A 17,811-nucleotide genomic window follows, 5' to 3' on the forward strand; every position below is an offset into this window, starting at 1 on the left:
TACAGGTGGTTAGCTACCTTCTGGGTGGACTCCTTCGGTGATGGTTCAGGAGATGATGGAGAGTTCTGCATAAGTGGTTTGTTGGGTGCTATTGCAGATGGAGATGACATTCTCTGAAAAAATAATACAGGACTGAATGTTGTTTCAGATGCCTGGGCAAAAGTTAAAGTAGTAGTGAAGCAGAGGGGATTTACTGCACAGGGAAAACAAAAATTGGGCTTGCAAAACCAATGAACTATCTAGAACAGGGGTGTCCAAACTTGGGAACTTTAAGACTTGTGGACTTCAACTCCCAGAATTCCCCAGCCAGCCATGCTGGGAGTTGAAGTCCACAAGTCTTAAAGTTCCCAAGTTTGGACACCCCTGATCTAGAAAATGTAGATGAGGAGGAGCCGATCTAGTTTAAAAAGAACGGACAATTTATGGTTGCTATTACAACAGAATGATTTCATTTTGGTAAACTGCTTTCAGCAAGAAACGCATCAAGTTTTGTTCAAAAAAAATTTGTGTGTTAAAACTAAATTATTAAACCAACCCTGTTCTTCCAACATTACCTTTACATTAGTATCTTCAACTCATTGTGGAGGGGGGGGGAGAGGGAGAGAATGCACAAGAGTTTGCACATGTACTTACTTTCAATGGCAATGAACTACTTCCCGCTTTCTCCTGAGGTGAGAGACTTTGCCTTTCAGCATTCTGATTGGTCACAGTGAGGACGATGTGAGTGCCTGTGGAATCTGTGATGAGGGTAGGGGGGGAAGCTCCCTTGATGAAATCACTGAAGCCCCCACCTTGCTGTCCAAGGAAAAAACATGAGGTCTGACATGGTGGCTCAGTTTCAGCAGCTAGCACCTCCTGCTTCACCATCACTGCTTTCTTTGGCACTAAATTTGTATCTGATGTCTCCATTTGGCTGGTGGTCTGGGTGGGTCTTAGTTGGTCAATTTGGCAGTTCAGCTGCTCCATAGATTGGCAACTCAGAAAACCCTTTTCGTTCTTGATGGAGGTACCAAAAATAGAAGGCTCACAGACAGTCGCTCTTTCTTCTCCGACAATTGTAGCTGACAGTGGTTGTTGAGACCTCTTTTCTTTTTCCAGCTGCAGCTTTAGCATCTCCACCAACTGCTGCTTCTGTTTTAACATCCGGGTGAGTTCCTCAATCTGCTTATCTTTCTCCTGCAGCATCTGGTCTTTATCCGGGACCTCCATGTCTTTGTTGTTGTTGCTACTGATTATGCTAGACTCCACCCTTGACATTGCATTTATGCTACTGCAAGTGGAACTCTCTTCTTTTACCAAAAATTGGACTGGTGATGCTTGTAGAGTAAGCTGAGTCAGGGGAGAAGTCACCATCTCCCCAAAGGTATCGCCACTGATTGAATTCTCATCTCCAGCACTTATCAGAGAACGTTCAGAGGGAGTGGGTGACACAGGAGGAGTTGAGCCTGTGCTCCCAAACTTCATGACACCATTGCCTGTGACAGTGGCTACAACAACCTCTGCTGAAGTAAGGCCCGTACTGACCAGTGCAGGACCTGTATTCAGCCGAGCAGCTGGGAAAGCTACCACCACTTCAGTAGTCTTCGGGAGAATTGCGGTGTTAGGCTTCGGAGCAGCAAGTACTCGGTTAGTTACACCGTTCTGCTCTTGATAAGCTTTGAGCCTCTCAATTAAATCTGTCTTGGTACCCGACACAGGCAATGACCTTAACTTCAATTCTTGCTTTAGCTCTGCCACCTATCAAACAGTTAGAATTCTATCAGAAGTTATATTAGCTAAGACACCCTTAGTTACTAGGACTACATCAAATCACAGTTGGAAGGTAAACCTGGTGGATACATCCTTTCAATTCTTTCTTTTTTAAAAAAGAAAGGTTGCCAAATATTATAAGGCATAAAACAATGAGCACAAAAGTTTCATTTTCAAAGGACAATCCCACCGATAATTAAAATGTATGGTCAGTATCAAACTCATCAATTTCACTGATAGTATCACCATCCTCAAACAATGCAATAAATAACTTATACCACATTTTTATTAGTGTGGTTAACAAATTTTGAAGACAAAGACAACATATTATTTAAATGAAATGAACTATACTATACTATACCTGTACTATAATTTATAATATTGAATGAACAACTAGCCAAGTAATTACATTCTATATTTAGTAAAAGAAAGCAAATGTAAACATGCAATTTAGGAATTATATTATCTTAAATCTTATCCAAAATTACCAGAATTAGTAGTAGTGCTATATGCAAGTAATTACAGCCATAAATGAGGCTTATAAACTGGAGATCTTAGTGCTATAGTGCCTCAACCTTAAGGAGAACATTAGGCATTATACACTTACAACATTTATCTATTTTCTAATATTTTATCCTTGTTTTATAGCTGCTGTATTAGTTACCGCATCAGAAGATAGAATCTGAAATACCTTCTCTCACATTTTAAATATCTGCTTTGCTGCATATTCACAATACTGTTTATTTTACTTGTGTTTTATCACTAATATTTCTTCTCAAAGCAGCTTAAAAATGCGTGGCTACCTTCATGTCATCAAGGTTAGCAGGGAGAGCCCCAGGTTTGACTACTGGAGAATTGCTATTTTGTCGCAAGAGCCCATTGGAACCGGAAGAAAGAGAAGAGGCGTTGGTGGCACCGTTGGAAAGTCTGCACACGGCTGGGCTGCTGTTGCCATTCTGTTCTCCTAGAGGCCTGGAGGGGAAAGAAAGAGTGAATTGAATAGCCAGCTGCAAGAAAGTAGCAACAGAAACTCCAGGCTTTGCTTCCACACTTCCCAGAGGCAGCTGAATATTCCCTTTGGGGGGGGGGGGGAACGACCCTTGATGTGATCTAATAATTCAATGATTATAAAATGTATTGGCAAGGTGCCAAGCCCTTAGTTAAAGCACAATGCAAATAATTGCTGCTGGTTCGGTGTTTGCTTTCAGCTGTACTTTACGATAAATCATTAGAACTTTAGATATTTTCTTCATTATTTATGTTTAAATGCAGTAGAAACAGAAAAATAAATTGTAAAATGAAGAGATCATTATATACCAAATCCAACATTAAACAATCTGTCAAAAACAGGTGATTATCCAATAAATGCAGGGGAGTTAGACATACAAATAAACAAGACAGTTTTTCCTGAAAATCATCTTTCAAATTGCTTAAGCTTTTTTCAGGCTTCTTGTGTTTTAAAGCTTCCCTTGTGCCTCTTTCGCCTCTTAATTTTCAGGTTTGTTTTTTTTTTCCTTTCCATATATTTAATCGCTGTTTACTTAAGCTTGGAAGTTCTCTTTTAAAATTTTTGTACTTAAGTCAGGTCTTTAGAGTAAAAGTTGGTAATTATTTCATCCAGTTTCAATGCTCTGTCCACGAACCGCTCCAGCACAAATCTTACAGTCCCAGTGGTCCCAGCTTTGTGACTGCCAAAAATGGCCGTCGTCCCTGCTGCCATTCGGGAGAGCTTGCTTCTGACCTAACGAGGAAATTGTGTGTTCCTCGTGGTTAATGAAGCGTATCTCCTTCCTTCATCACCCCTACAAGGCAGCTATGACCCCGTAGTGGTTACTGGCTGGATTTCGCAAAGCTCAGCGGAGCCCGCTATTTTCCAGCCATTCTTGCCGCGACGTCAACTGGAAGTCCTCATTATAAGAACTTCATATTCCATCATGCTTTTCATGGAAAGCAGCCATCTAGGGAATTTTTATTAAACATTATCTTTTTAGTTTCACTCTATACTGATTATTTATTTATTAGATTTTTATCCCACGATTATTATAAGTCAGTCAAGGTGGCAAATATACATAATACTCCTTCCTCCTCCTATTTTCCCCACAATAAGAACCCTTTGAGGTGGACTGAGTATGTCTGACTGGCCCAATGTCACCCAGCCAATTTTCATGCCTTAAGGCAGGATTAGAACTCAGGTTTCTGATTTGTAGCCTGATACCTTAACCACTAAACTAAACTGACTATTGTTATTATGTTATATGCAACCCAAAGTCTGCAGATGGGGGTAGCTTACGAAAAAAACAGGTTTGTTGAGTTTACCAAGAAACAGGTAAACAAACAAATATCCAATTAAGTATATGCATTGCTGATTGGGGCACTTTGAAAACCGCTCTCAAAATTACATTGCCAAAGCTTTTTGTTACACTTATAAACTCCTTTCACTAAAATCTTAAGACAGATTGACTATTACAAGTATATCCATCATTTTCACTTACTTCTAATGTTTGTAAGCTACACTCCAGACCAAGTGAAAATTAGAAAATGAAGAAATATGGCTCCTATGATTGAGTGGGTTATAAGTTGATTTTATAACTCCCATACCTAGATGGGAATGGATAGAAAGAGAAATAGGCTTCAGTTCTGTTTATACAAAGCTCTTGAGAGGAGGAGGAGGAAGAGAAGAGGAAGAGGAAGACCATGGTATCCTATTGCACCGGCTGGAGGGGATGGGAGTCGGAGGCACCGTTTTACGGTGGTTCGGCTCCTACCTCTCCGACCGGTCGCAATGTGTGTTGACAGGGGGGCAGAGGTCGACCCTGAGGTCACTCACTTGTGGGGTGCCACAGGGGTCGGTCCTCTCGCCCCTCCTGTTCAACACATATGTGAAGCCGCTGGGGGAGATCATCCGTGGTTTTGGGGTTGAATACCATCTGTACGCTGATGATACTCAGCTGTACGTTTCAACCCCAAATCACCCCAGCGAGGCTGTCGAAGTGATGTCCCGGTGTTTGGAAGCCGTCGGGGTCTGGATGGGGGACAACAGACTCAAACTCAACCCCTCCAAGACTGAGTGGCTGTGGCTACCGGCACCTCGGTTCAGTCAGCTGACTCCAACGCTGGCCATAGGGGGCGAACAACTGCCCCCTGTGGAACGGGCGCGCAATTTGGGCATCCTCCTAGATGCCCGGCTGTCAATGGATGATCATGTGGCAGCCGTGGTTAGGGGGGCGTTCCACCAGGTTCGCCTGGTGCGCCAATTGCGCCCCCTTCTGGACCGGGATGCCCTACGCACGGTCACTCATGCACTGGTGACGTCTCGCCTGGACTACTGTAATGCTCTCTACATGGGGCTTCCCTTGGGACGCGCACGAAGACTGCAACTAGTCCAGAACGCAGCCGCGCGGGCAGTCATGGGGAGTACTAGGTACTCCCAGGTAACAGCGCTCCTGCGTGAGCTGCACTGGCTACCTGTGGTCTTTCGGGTGCGTTTCAAGGTTTTGACCACCATCTTTAAAGCGCTCCATGGCATAGGGCCTAGTTACCTGCGGGATCGCATCCTCCCACACACATCCCTGCGGCCAATTCGCTCTCACAGGGAGGGGCTTCTCCTGGTGCCGTCCACTAGGCAATGCCAACGGGCGACACCAAGGAGTAGGGCCTTCTCTGTGATGGGCCCAACCCTCTGGAATGACCTCCCCCCCCCGACATTAGAACCACCACTGACTTCCGCTCCTTCCGGCAGAAACTGAAGACACACCTGTTCCGACTGGCTGGCCTGGCATAATTCTTAACGTCACCTCCTGGCATATATATTTCCTACTGGTTTTTTAGGGGACTTAATTTTATAGGACACTGGGGTTTTAAATTTTGTATATCTTAAATTATTTATTTAGCAATTACAGTTCTGTCTATTTTATCCTCCTCTTATTTATGTATTTATCCATCTAATAATTTTAATTGTTTTTGATATGGACTGTACACCGCCCCGAGTCCCTTTTGGGAGAGGGGGCGGTCTAGAAGTGCTAATTAAATTAAAAAATTTAAAAAAAAAAAGAAGAAGAGGAAGAAGAGGAAGAAGAAGCAGCAGCAGCAGCTCCTCTTACTTTGGTGGAGCTGGGAGGATGGTTTGATAGTTGTAGTGGTGTTGATGCTGTTGATTAAGGATCTGGAGCTGCAAAAAGAGCTGTTGTTGCTGCAGGATTTTGGCATAAGATGAATCCATGGGGAGAGCTCCTTTATCCTGTTTTTGGTCCGGTGGAATATACTGGTGATATTTCAGCTTCTTGATTTTTGGTTTCGGCTCCTTGGATTTTTTGCTACGCTGGGACTTTTCACATGAAGCTTTTGGCTGGCTTTGCTATTTGAAAGAAAAAAAATAGGTGGTTCACAATAGGATGGTGGCATAATAAATATAAAGAGTGACATTTTGAGAAAGGATTGGCTGGTTTAATATCTTCTCTACAATTTCTTCATTCTACTGATCTACCATAATAAATGTAAACCTATTAAACAAGTATAACAACTGCTAGCTTTTAACTAGTCCAGGAGTCTCCAAACTTGGCAGCTTGAAGACTTGTGAACTTCTGGGAGCTGAAGTCCACAAGTCTTAACGTTGCCAAATTTGGGGACTCCTGGATTAAAATAATGCTACTCTTAATACATACCAATTATATTATCTACATTAATGTAGTGAACCTGCATGAACAATCAGACCAATTAATGAAACATCATTTCTCCATAAATTAGACTAGCCCCCACTCTATCACTCTTTAGGGAAGGTCCTGCCAGCGGGCCTGGGGAGCCCATTAAATGGCTGGCATGAATGTGTGTTGTTGCCAATAATTATTTATTTCTTTTATATTGTACTTGTATGTCCTGTAAGCTGTCTTGAGTTGCCATGTGCTAGTAGGAGACAATAAATAAATGTCTAATGCAATTTCATATTAATTACATTTCTATTTTATACATGTATAAAATCCAGGGCATTTATCTGTCAATATTCCATAGACTTCATCATATTCCAAAGTGACAGAAAAAAAGAGAATGATACAGCAAAGGAAACACATGTCATCAACTCTGGATACGTAAGTGAAAAAAACCCCCACGCTGTTACAAAACTATATTATTTAATGATCCGCATGATGCTAATCTACTAGCAAAAAAAGAATCCTAATGTATCACTATCTTAACTATTTACGTAATAAGGAATTGAAAACGGCATTGAAAGGTTGATTTATCATCCTGATCAAGGCCAAGTTACTCAGTATCTCACCTAATCGTTAAAGGAAACCCTTGGCATCATAGACTTCTTGGCTGATTGTAGTACTTAGCCCTAACACAAAAGGTACCTTTATAAGAGTTGGAAGAGGTTTGGCAGCAGGAGGAGCAATTCCATTAGTGAGATTCAGAGGCACTGGAGGTTGCGGCTGTGGCAAGGGGGTTGGAGACTGTTCAGACAGATACGTTGTCTCAGTGCAGTCTGTGCTGATTTTTAACTGGCACACAATCTGCAAAGTAGAGGAATAGGAATATGCCCAGATGAATTTTCAGAAGACAGAATAAGCCGTTAACAGGTGACTTCTACAGTAACCTAAAAAGGTAGACAAATGCTCGGTTACATTTGTGTATTGCAAAATACAGATATGTGGAAAGCCAATTTGCAGAATCAATCCCGCCATATAGCAAGAGAGTTTGCTTCTTTCCATGATCGAATCTGAAGAAAATAGGAATTTATTTTTCCACAAAGTAAAACAACATAAAGGATGTTATTAATATTATTTCAAGCTCCAGTTTGAAAACAACTTTGGTGCAGTGGTGAAATCTAAAAAAAATTGCCACCATTTCTGGGGGGGTGGCTTGGGTGGGGGGGTGTTATGTGACAGGGTGGGCATGACCAACTTTTTTTCCACTTTTTAAAACATTTTTTTCCTACCGGTTCGGGCGAATAGGTAGGGGAAAAAATGCTTTAAAAAGTGAGGGGAAATGGTTCCGACGATGGCGCGGATCAGCTGTGAGCCGCGTGATCGTCAGACCCTCTTTATTTCACTTTTTAAAGCATTTTTTTCCTGCTGGTTCAGGTGAATAGGTAGGGAAAGCAATGCTTTACAAAGTGAAATAAAGAAGGTCCGACAATCATGCAGCTCACAGCTGATCTGTGCGATCATCAGAACCATTTTTTTCACTTTTTAAAGCATTTTTTATTACCAGTTCTGGCAAATAGGTAGTAAAAAAATGCTTTAAAAGGTGGGGGGGAAAAAGTCCCATGACAATCAGCTGTGCCTGAACCTTCTCCCCTCCCCCCCCCCCCATTTTTAAAGCATTTTTACTACCTATTCACTGGAACCGGTAGTAAAAAAATGCTTTAAAAAATGGGGGGAAAGGTTAAGATGATCACGCACAGCTGAGTGTCACGGAATCTTTTTATTCACTTTTTAAAGCTTTTTTTTTTACTACTGATTCAGGTAAACCTTCGATTTTTTGCTACCAGTTCTAGAGAACCAGTCAGAATCGGTAGCATTTCGCCCCTGCTTTGATGTAGTGGTGAACGTGCTGGCCTAGAAACCAGGAGACTGGAAGTTCTAGTCCCTTCTTAGGTATAAAAGCCAGCTGGCTGACTTTGGGCCACTCTCTCTCAGTCCAACCAACTTCACAGGGCTATTGTTGTAGGGAAAACAGAAGGAAGAAGGAGTATTATAGTTGTTCTCCCCCTAATAAAGATAGGATTTTTTAAAAAAAATTAAAAAAAGATTCAGGTATCAGGTGTTTTACTGCTAATAAGCACAAATTCCCATAACGATCTTTTCTTCCAAGGAAAATACCTTACGTGCCTGAGCTCCTATAATCAAAAAGTGCAACATGAAGCAACACCTAAGGTGTCCTCACCTGAGTAGGGGATGCCACTGTGGGAGTAGGAACTAAATCACCCATCAGAGCTTCCATTGGGGATGGCACAGATGCCTGGGATTCATGGCTAGCCGGTTGTTCTGGAGACAGAGCATCACTGCTGTCCTCATCGAAGGAGGAATTATCTGCTATATTGGGATAGTTCACTTGACCTACTGAAAACAACAGATGCAAAGTTAATTAATTAAAAACAGAGGGTATGGATCACAGATAACCAGCAGGACATTTCTGGGCCACTATAAAATTCAAAGATGGTGAAAACTTTGGGTAACTGGGTTGCACATATATTATTAGCTTCACCAATTTACCAAGTACGTTCTGTTTTCCTTAGTTTAAAAAAGGAATTAAAAAAAAGAAGTTGCTGTTTTATCCACTCCCCTCATCAGCAGGCTTACCAATGAGAGCTTCCTTCAAGCTCGATTCCACAGGCAGAATGTTTTTCTCTACCAATTCCATGGGGCCCGGTCTCTGGGCAATCTTCTCATTGAGATCATCAGCCAATCTAGCCCGCTTCAACTTCAACTGCTTGGCCTGAAGGGAAGGTTCAGCAGAGGTCTCTGCTCAGCAGAAACAACAAAAACATGATTATTTCTTAACTAGGAAACCCATTACAGAAATCAATTCTGTAGTTTCTTTTTGGAGAATCTCAAGCAGTATATAAAAAATCAGCCCTAACTATACTGGTCCTATCATATCTACCATATTTTTCAGAGTATAAGACATACCTTTTTCCCTCAAAAAAGAGAGTGGAAATCTGGTTGCGTCTTATACACTGAATACAGCATTTTTGGCCTCCTGAAACCCTGCCCCTTTGCAAAATGGCCGTGTATAATCTTTAGAAGGCCTCCAGTGTGCTCTGGGGGGCTGAGGAGGGCAAAAATGAGTGAAAAATGGGTCATTTTTTGCTCATTTTTGCCCCCCCCCCCCAGTCCCCAGGAGCACTCTATAAGCCTCTTAAAGGCTATGCATGCCCTTTCTTGACAAAAAACGGGGCTGTTTTCACAAAAAAATGGGCCATTTTTCTCATTTTTGCCCCCCCAGCCCCCAGGAGCACTCTACAAGCCTTCTAAAGGCTATTCATGCCTTTTTTTAAAATAAAAAACAGACCCGTTTTCATGAAAAATGGGCCGTTTTTGGAAGGTCTGCAGAGTGCAAAAACCTTTTTTTTAAAAATTGCCTATTCAAAATCTTGGTGCGTCTTATATTCCGATGCGTCTTATACTCCGAAAAAAAAGGTAAATAATTTTTACGGCTAACATAACTGTCCTTCTGACAGGCACCAAAGGCCTGTTACACTAGTACCTAACCTTGTGAGAAGCCCCAAAGCAGGACACACACAATCAATTCTATTTGTAATAATAGCAACTGATAAATGGGAATATAAAATATTGTCATTATCAGTTTAGCCTGATGTCATCTATGAGGACCCCCAAACTGTGCCGTCTCCGCAGCAAGGTCAGCCTCCTGGAACAACGTTCAGTTCTAATAACTCTGTTATGGTTTAGAAGAGCTGTAAAGACCTGACTCTTCAACCAGGTCTTTTAGTCAGGAAGAGTAAGACCCCCCACCCCTCCTTCATCACACTTGCCATTTTTTATTATAATTTCTTTGTTTGATTGTTAGCCGCCCAGAGTTGTTGAGAATTGAGTGGCATACAATATTAATACATTATTGTTGTTGTTTCTTTTATTCATTAAACATGAAACTCAGTCAAGTGAACATTTAAAGATGTGTCACAAATACCATTGACAAATTTGGATCCTCTAAGCAGCACCACCAAAGTTTTTTTTTTCCTTTCCCAGGCAATCTTTTCCACGGTTGAACAGCTCTTAAACAATTTTTCATAATATCAAACCGAAATCTACATCCTTGTCATTAATTTATTTTCTTGTCCTATTTTCCAGAATATCAATGTGGCACTTGCTCCTAGCTGACAAACCTTCAGGTCCTTAAAAACAACTCTCATGTCTCCTTAGAAATCTTCTCTGGGTGAAAGGATCCCAATGCCTCCAGCCATTTCTCATGGTTTTCCTTCCAGTCCCTTATCCTCTTGGCTGTTCTTCTCTGGATACTAGCAATAGCACTTTTATACCACTCCATAGCGCTTTATAGCACTGTGGGCACATTGCCCCCATCAATCTGGGTCCTCATTTTCCCAACCTTGGAAGATGGAAGGCTGAGTCAACCTTGAGCTGATCAGGATCAAACTCCTGGCCGTGGACCGAGTTTGCCTGCAATACTGCATGCTAGCCACTGCACCACCGGGGCTCTTTCCACAATCGTTACTAAATGTCCCTCCTAAAATGCTGTTTCCAGAACGGCATGTAATATGCTAGGTGCAGTCTAACTAACCTAGAAAAGGAAGAAACAATGACATCACCCTCCTGGCACTATACTTCGACTGATGCAGCCTAGGACTGCATTTGCTTTCCTCTTCTTTTTTCCCCAACTGTTATTAATTAATGTTCGCTTGATTAATCATATTGCTTATGATTAATCAAGCGAACATGACCCACCACATCCTATACTCTGATTTTTTTCCCCAGACAAAATACATGAATTTGTATTCGTCCTTGTGGAATTCTTTGGAGCCTTTCTTACAGATTAATTAACTCCTCTTTAAATTTTGATATTGTCCCTTAAGGTGTTTGTTATGTCTCCTGTCTTTGTGTTATCTGATAAATTGATAACCACATATTCTAACTTTTTACCTAAGTCATTTACCAATATATTGTTAATATATTTATATTAATACAGCACACGGACTAGGACAGGTACCTACAATATATCACTCAACATCTCTTTCCAGCTTGATGAAGAGGCACCAATGTACATCTGGTGGATAAAATTGTCCAACCAACTCACTACCTATTTAATGCTTTACCACCTTTATACTATATTTCTTTACCAAAATCTCATGACTGTTGAATACTTTGTTGACAATAAATGCAATAAGTCCCCCTCATTTCCACAGTCAACTAAACTGGTCATTCTATCAAAAAAGGAAATCAAGTTGCTTCATCATGACTTGCTCTTCATAAACCCATGCTGCATTCTGCCAAGCCATATATTCTTTTCTAAATTCCAAGAAAACTGTTTAATAGTCAGCTGGGCTGTTTTGGGATGTGCACCTGCAGGAGCAGTGGGAGAAAGGTTTTGGCACACAGAGTTTTCCAAAAAAAAGAGTCCAGATTAAGAGACTAAACAGTTCTGAGCTGGATGGGGTTCATGGTAGCCACATCCCTCCCTCATTTTATTTTTCTTTTCATCAACATTTTCCCTGTTAGTTAACATCAGATCTCACTGTCTCTTCTTGGAAAATGAAATTCAACAAGGTCACTGAGGAATTTGAGACAATGTGATGTCTTTCTCATTTAAAAAAAAAAAAACAGATATTGAAATACTCCCATTATTATGTCTCGCCGCCCTGATAGCTCTATAAAAGTTAGTAGGAGCATTATGCAGATCTTCTATCTGTCTTGGGAATCTACACAATAACCCTTGCATTCTTACTCAAATGTTCTTCACTCCATGGTCAAATTCCTTATGTGTGCACTTCACATATAAAGACCTTCTTTTTCCCTATTCCTTTTGGGTAAGTGATACCTTTCGATTCTGGCATTCCACTCATAACTTTTGCCATGCTAGGTTTCAGTAAGTCCTAATAAATCATATTTGCCTTCCTGAATTAGGAATTTAGGAGAATTACTTCTAATTTTTTGTAAAGAAACTATGGAAACCTTTGTTCAAATATCTTGACTTGTTTTTCCTGTATTTACATTCTCAGTTGTTGCTTTCATATCCTGATTTCAGTCCTGTTCCCAGTACTTCACATAATATTGTTTCCCAGAACTCTTCTCCCTTCCACACAGAATTCATTGGAGAGCTGGCAAGATCAAACGTACAAGACACTTTTCAGTTATATTTGGGGGAGAAGCTGAACATCTTAGTAATCTTCCACTTTTCAAAGACTCCAATTGGCAGCACTGCTTAACTATCACTCCCAGTATTTTCTCTTTTCTTGGATCAAACAGAAAGCTGTGAAGAAACCACTACCTGTGACACTCCACTCTCCTGCCTAGTTCACTGCCTTGCAATTTCTCCAACAGTTGCATTTTCAGTGCCATTTGTTCTCACCAACACTAGCAGACAGAGTAGGATTAAAGAACCTTGGATATCTTTCAGTTTTATTCCAAATTCATGCCCCAGGAAAGCAACACAGCTTCTTTTGATAAATGGTCCAGCCAAGATTGCTGCTTCAGTCCCTCTCAGTAGAGAGGACCTGATCACCTTATGTTCCTTACGTCATGCATAGGCAGACATTACTCCCATTGCAAAGTCTGTACAGTCGCCTTTGCTGCTCTGAGGCTTCCCAGGTGGTTTTCATCCAAGCGTTCATAAAGATCATCAATAATGAGATTCTGGAAATTATTCTGAGGCTCTAAAATATAAGATTTCATTTGACAGATTTGGACTTTTGTCTCAGATTCCTCCAATTCTCCACAGTTTGGCATGTTTAATCTGGGATGCTTTCTAATGTTTATAACTTTCTGCAAGCACTCCTTGTATCCAATTCAAAAATCCCCCATCTTCATTGATCAGCTGAGAACTGGATTTTGTCTTTAGCTCTTTCAGCTTCTCCTCAAACAAACATTTAGATTACACTTGTAGCATGCGTAGTTTTCGTCATCTTGCAGAAGAAAAACAAAGAAAGCATCTTCCCTACAGTACTGGAGAGCAGTACCCCCTATTTCCATGTCTTCCTGACAAATGAAAACTATTTCTAAAAAGGGTCTTCCCCCTGGACTTCTTAAACCTCTGTTAATTTTTATTTGCTTGATCAGTGTGCTACTTCTTAGATCTATTAAAAAACTGTGTTACATTGGCCATTTTATACTCTGTTCCCCCCCAAAATCTTAGGAGTATGTGATATAATTTTGGCTACATTATATGTAATCATTTCAGAATTCAGTGTACAAAATGATTTAGTTTCTCGTTCTCATTCTTTTCATCGTTCCTTAAATGTCTTTTCATCAGCAATAACAATCCAACCTTCATACCAATTCCATCTCTTGTTAGCATAATATTATTAGCAATGAGTACTTTGAAATCCTTTTTGCATCTCTTGAGCATCTTCACAGAAAACAGTGTGTGTTTTGTTCTCATTTGGCCATAGTCCAAATTCTAGAGGAAGCCATTTTTCTAATAGCTTCCTTGACATTGTTAATCATGCAGATGACCTTGTATTTGATGGTACATTTCCTGATCTGCTTATATTTTAGGAGCGCCTATATTACTAACTTTCTTTTTCAACATCCTTTTTCTGAAAATTTTGAGACACTTCTTCTTTTGAAGAAAAAGATGCTTCTTCTTTTGTAAAGTGATATGGCTGTGGTAGAATCTCCAACTAGAATGGAGGGAAGTGTTAAGACTAGCTTAAAGGTCTTGCACTGCAGAAAGTGGCATAGGCCCGCCTTTCCCCAGAATTCCTGAAGCCTTATCAGATCATTCTCATGGTAAGATTCTTGTAACATAGATAAAGGTAAAGGTTCCCCTCGCACATATGTGTTAGTCGTTCCAGACTCTAGGGGGCGGTGCTCATCTTAGTTTCAAAGTCGAAGAGCCAGCGCTGTCCAAAGACGTCTCCGTGGCCATGTGGCTGGCATGACTAAAAGCCGAAGGCGCACGGAACGCTGTTACCTTCCCACCAAAGGTGGTTCATATTTTTATATTTGCATTTTTACATGCTTTAGAACTGCTAGGTTTGCAGAAGCTGGGACAAATAATGGGAGCTCACTCAGTTATGCGGGACTAGGGATTAGAACGGCCGAACTGCCAACCTTTCTGATCGACAAGCTCAGCTTTTTAGCCACTGAACCACCAAAGGTGGTCCCTATTTTTCTACTTGCACTTTTACATGCTTTCAAACTGCTGGGTTAGCAGAAGCTGGGACGTGTAACAGGAGGACACTCCATTACGCGATGCTAGGGATTTGAACCACCAAACTTCCAATCTTTCTGATCAACAAGCTCAGCGTCTTAGCCACCGAGCCACTGCGTCCCTGTGTAACATAGGTAACTAGCAATAAAGTTATTTATTTAAAGCTATTTAAAGTTATCTCTGTGTAACATAGATAACTAACAATAAAGCTTCTGCTTGTGTCTATTCACAACTGGTTCTTGTTGCTTACACCTGACAGCCCTTCTGGACAATTTTCAGATTTGCTAATCTTGTAAAACAAAATGCTTTAAAACTTCACCAAAAGTTCTAGAAAATGTTTAATACAGAATAAATTGCTAATTCAAACTAACAGTTAAGAAACTATCTAGAGATGTGTAACAAGGTAAGAATTATGCCATAGATTTCTGTTCTTACAGTGACCTAACCACATGCTGATTGAAAGCCCACCAGTGGTGTATAAACCCAGCATCTTCCCCTTCATATACTTCAGCAATATGTATAACTATTATCACCACAGGCAGAATCTGGCAGCATGTTACAACTGGCAGTATATTACACATATTACAATAATGGGGATTTTTCTCTACTATAAAAATAAGAACTAATGCTTTTATTCTTTAACAATAATTACATTCTTCACAGTCAGCCAGTTTTCCAAAGACCAACAGCAATGTATTTAGAAAACTACCTTAAAAATATTATCCCTCAAGTTGCAATACTGATATTGCAAGAGTTATTTAGGCAAGCAGTATTTGGCCCTCACTTTATTAGCCCATCCCTTTCTCAATGAACAGAAGTGATCCATGAGAGCAATGAATGTCTACTGTGTATCTTTTCAAAAACTTACTAAGCAACCATACACCAGGGACTGTACCTTCTAGAATGTGCATCCTCACCAACTCTGACCTCTCTGGCCGGGACCGGATCTTCCGTTTCAAGTAATCCTCTGTCTGCAAAATACAGAAAAACGCATTCTAAATCTCAATGAAGTCACAAGACTAAATATGGAGCATGCAAGATTTTCCTGTTAAAATTTATCATGAGATTCTTAAGGAGAAGGAATAACCCTGAATGGAAGAAACAAAAGGTCCATCATATCACTTCGCTTACATTGCATGAATACACAGCACTTAATCAGAGACTGAAAACCGTGAGGTAAATGAAGCACACAGTTTCCAACACTGCTGTTTGAAATGTATGGGATGTATTAATTGTCTATGTTTACATTCTACTGACAGGGACACTTAAATCAGCCTTAATTCCAGATTACATACCGTATTTTTCAGAGTATAAAGATGCACCTTTCCCCCCCGAAAAAAGAGGATGAAAACCTGGGTGTGTCTTATACACTAAATACAACATTTTTGGCATCTGAAATCCCGCCCTCTTCGCAAAAATGGACGTGCAGAGGGTTTGGGAGACCTGCAAAGTGCTCCTGGGGGCTGTGAGGGCAAAACGAGCAAAAAACATGCACTTTTTGCTTGTTTTTGTCCCCCAGCCCCCAGGAGCACTCAATAAGCCTCCCAAAGCCTATGCATTGTTTGGGGTTTTTTTTGCAAAAAATGGGCCTGTTTTCGCAAAAATCAGGCCCTTTTTTGCTCATTTCTTTTGTTTTTGCTTGGTTTTTTTCCCCAAAAAAAAGAGGTGTGGAGAGGGTTTGGGAGGCCTGCAGAGTGCAAAAACGTTTTTAAAAAATTAATCTCTTCAAAATCTTGGTGCGTCTTATACTCCTGTGCGTCTTATACTCCGAAAAATACGGTACGTATCACTATATAAAAAATGTAAACGTTTTGACTGAAATTATAATTACCCACACATTTTAGTTTTAAAACAAGCCAAGCCAAGCTAACTCTCACCAAACTCATTGAAGATCTTTATGATTGTAGCTCAAGTTACGGTGTTTTTATCGAGTTTATTTCTCAGGAACCAGAAATTGTTCCACTTAAATTTATATTAGCTGACAGTTAATAACACAGAAGCAGACAGTGGGATCAATCAAATAAGCTGCAGGATTACCGAAGGGGTTCTACCTCTGTGCCACAGGCATCCTAGACTCTGATTCTATTAATAATGCTACCATTTCAATCGCATTGCATATAATGTATAAGATAAAATAATCCAAAAGAACGGAGGCCTCTATTTGGAATAATCAGAGATCAAATCTGAAAAAAGATGCTACAGATGCTAAGCATTAAAAGTTCAGTTGTGCTTACCCTGGCCCGCTCCAAACTTCTTCTTTGTTCATGAAATGCAGCTGGACTTTTCAGAGCTGTTGAAAGACAACAACTCAATTACACAGCTTGATTTCTTACATATATAAACATTTATTAACTATCATCAAAATCATTTGGACAAGATACTGAAGACAGCTATTTTGACCTATGCTCAACTGTATCCTGCACTAATTTAATCTACATTGTTGTATTTTGTCAACCTAAACCAATGATGAAGTTTACTGTCTGATCACTAAAATACTGGACCTAAATGTAGGCCGATTAGCAAAGTACACATCAAAGGAAGGAGCTAGTGAAGTATTTCAGCAAGAAAATATTTGTTTACCTGAGAAATTTATATATACCATATTTTTCGGAGTATAAAACACACCGGAGTATAATACACACCAAGATTTTGAAGAGGCAAATTTTTTAAAAAGTGTTTGCATTCTGCATTTTTAGCATTTTTTGCTAAAACGGGCCCATTTTTTGTCGAAAAAAGGCATGCATAGCCTTTGGAGGCTTGTAGAGTGCTCCTGGGGGCGGGAAGAAGGACCAAAAACGAGCAAAAAATGGTCCGTTTTTTTGCAAAAACATACCCATTTTTTGTCAAAAAAAAGGGCATGCATAGCCTTTAGGAGGCTTATAGAGTGCTCCTGGGAGCTGGGCGGGGCAAAAACAAACAAAAAACAGCCAGTTTTAAGCTCATTTTTGCCTGCCCCAGCCCCCAGGAGCACTCTGAAAGCCTCCTAAAGACTATGCAAGGCCATTTTTGCAAAGGGGGCAGGGTTTCGGGAGGTCATAAATGCTGTATTCAATGCATAAGATGCACCCAGATTTTCACCCTCTTTTTTGAGGAAAAAGGGTGCGTCTTATACTCCGAAAAATACGGTACTCATATATAAAGATATCTAAAGTCTTCTAAAAATATCTGATGACAATATAATCCCATGTATTTGGATTTAATCATTTTTCAGAAAGAAAATAC

General features: G+C 40.4%; 1 protein-coding gene across 3 annotated transcripts in view; it reads right to left on the bottom strand.

Moving 5' to 3' along the window:
• The window catches only part of MRTFA (myocardin related transcription factor A), a 65,385-nt gene that overhangs the window by 8,103 nt on the left and 39,471 nt on the right, over positions 1-17,811 (bottom strand). For all 3 annotated transcript variants that reach the window (XM_081958361.1, XM_081958360.1, XM_081958359.1), the window contains exons 3-11: positions 16,824-16,879; positions 15,485-15,560; positions 9,045-9,206; positions 8,629-8,804; positions 7,095-7,253; positions 5,850-6,103; positions 2,553-2,721; positions 634-1,737; positions 18-113 (exon numbers count right to left, since the gene is read on the bottom strand). In XM_081958361.1, the coding sequence (XP_081814487.1) occupies positions 18-113; positions 634-1,737; positions 2,553-2,721; positions 5,850-6,103; positions 7,095-7,253; positions 8,629-8,804; positions 9,045-9,206; positions 15,485-15,560; positions 16,824-16,879 (2,252 nt within the window). The remainder of the gene's footprint in view (positions 1-17; positions 114-633; positions 1,738-2,552; positions 2,722-5,849; positions 6,104-7,094; positions 7,254-8,628; positions 8,805-9,044; positions 9,207-15,484; positions 15,561-16,823; positions 16,880-17,811) is intronic.

This window comes from Natrix helvetica, assembly GCF_964273705.1.
Source record: "Natrix helvetica genome assembly, chromosome: 6".
NCBI classification, from domain to species: Eukaryota; Metazoa; Chordata; class Lepidosauria; order Squamata; family Natricidae; genus Natrix; species Natrix helvetica.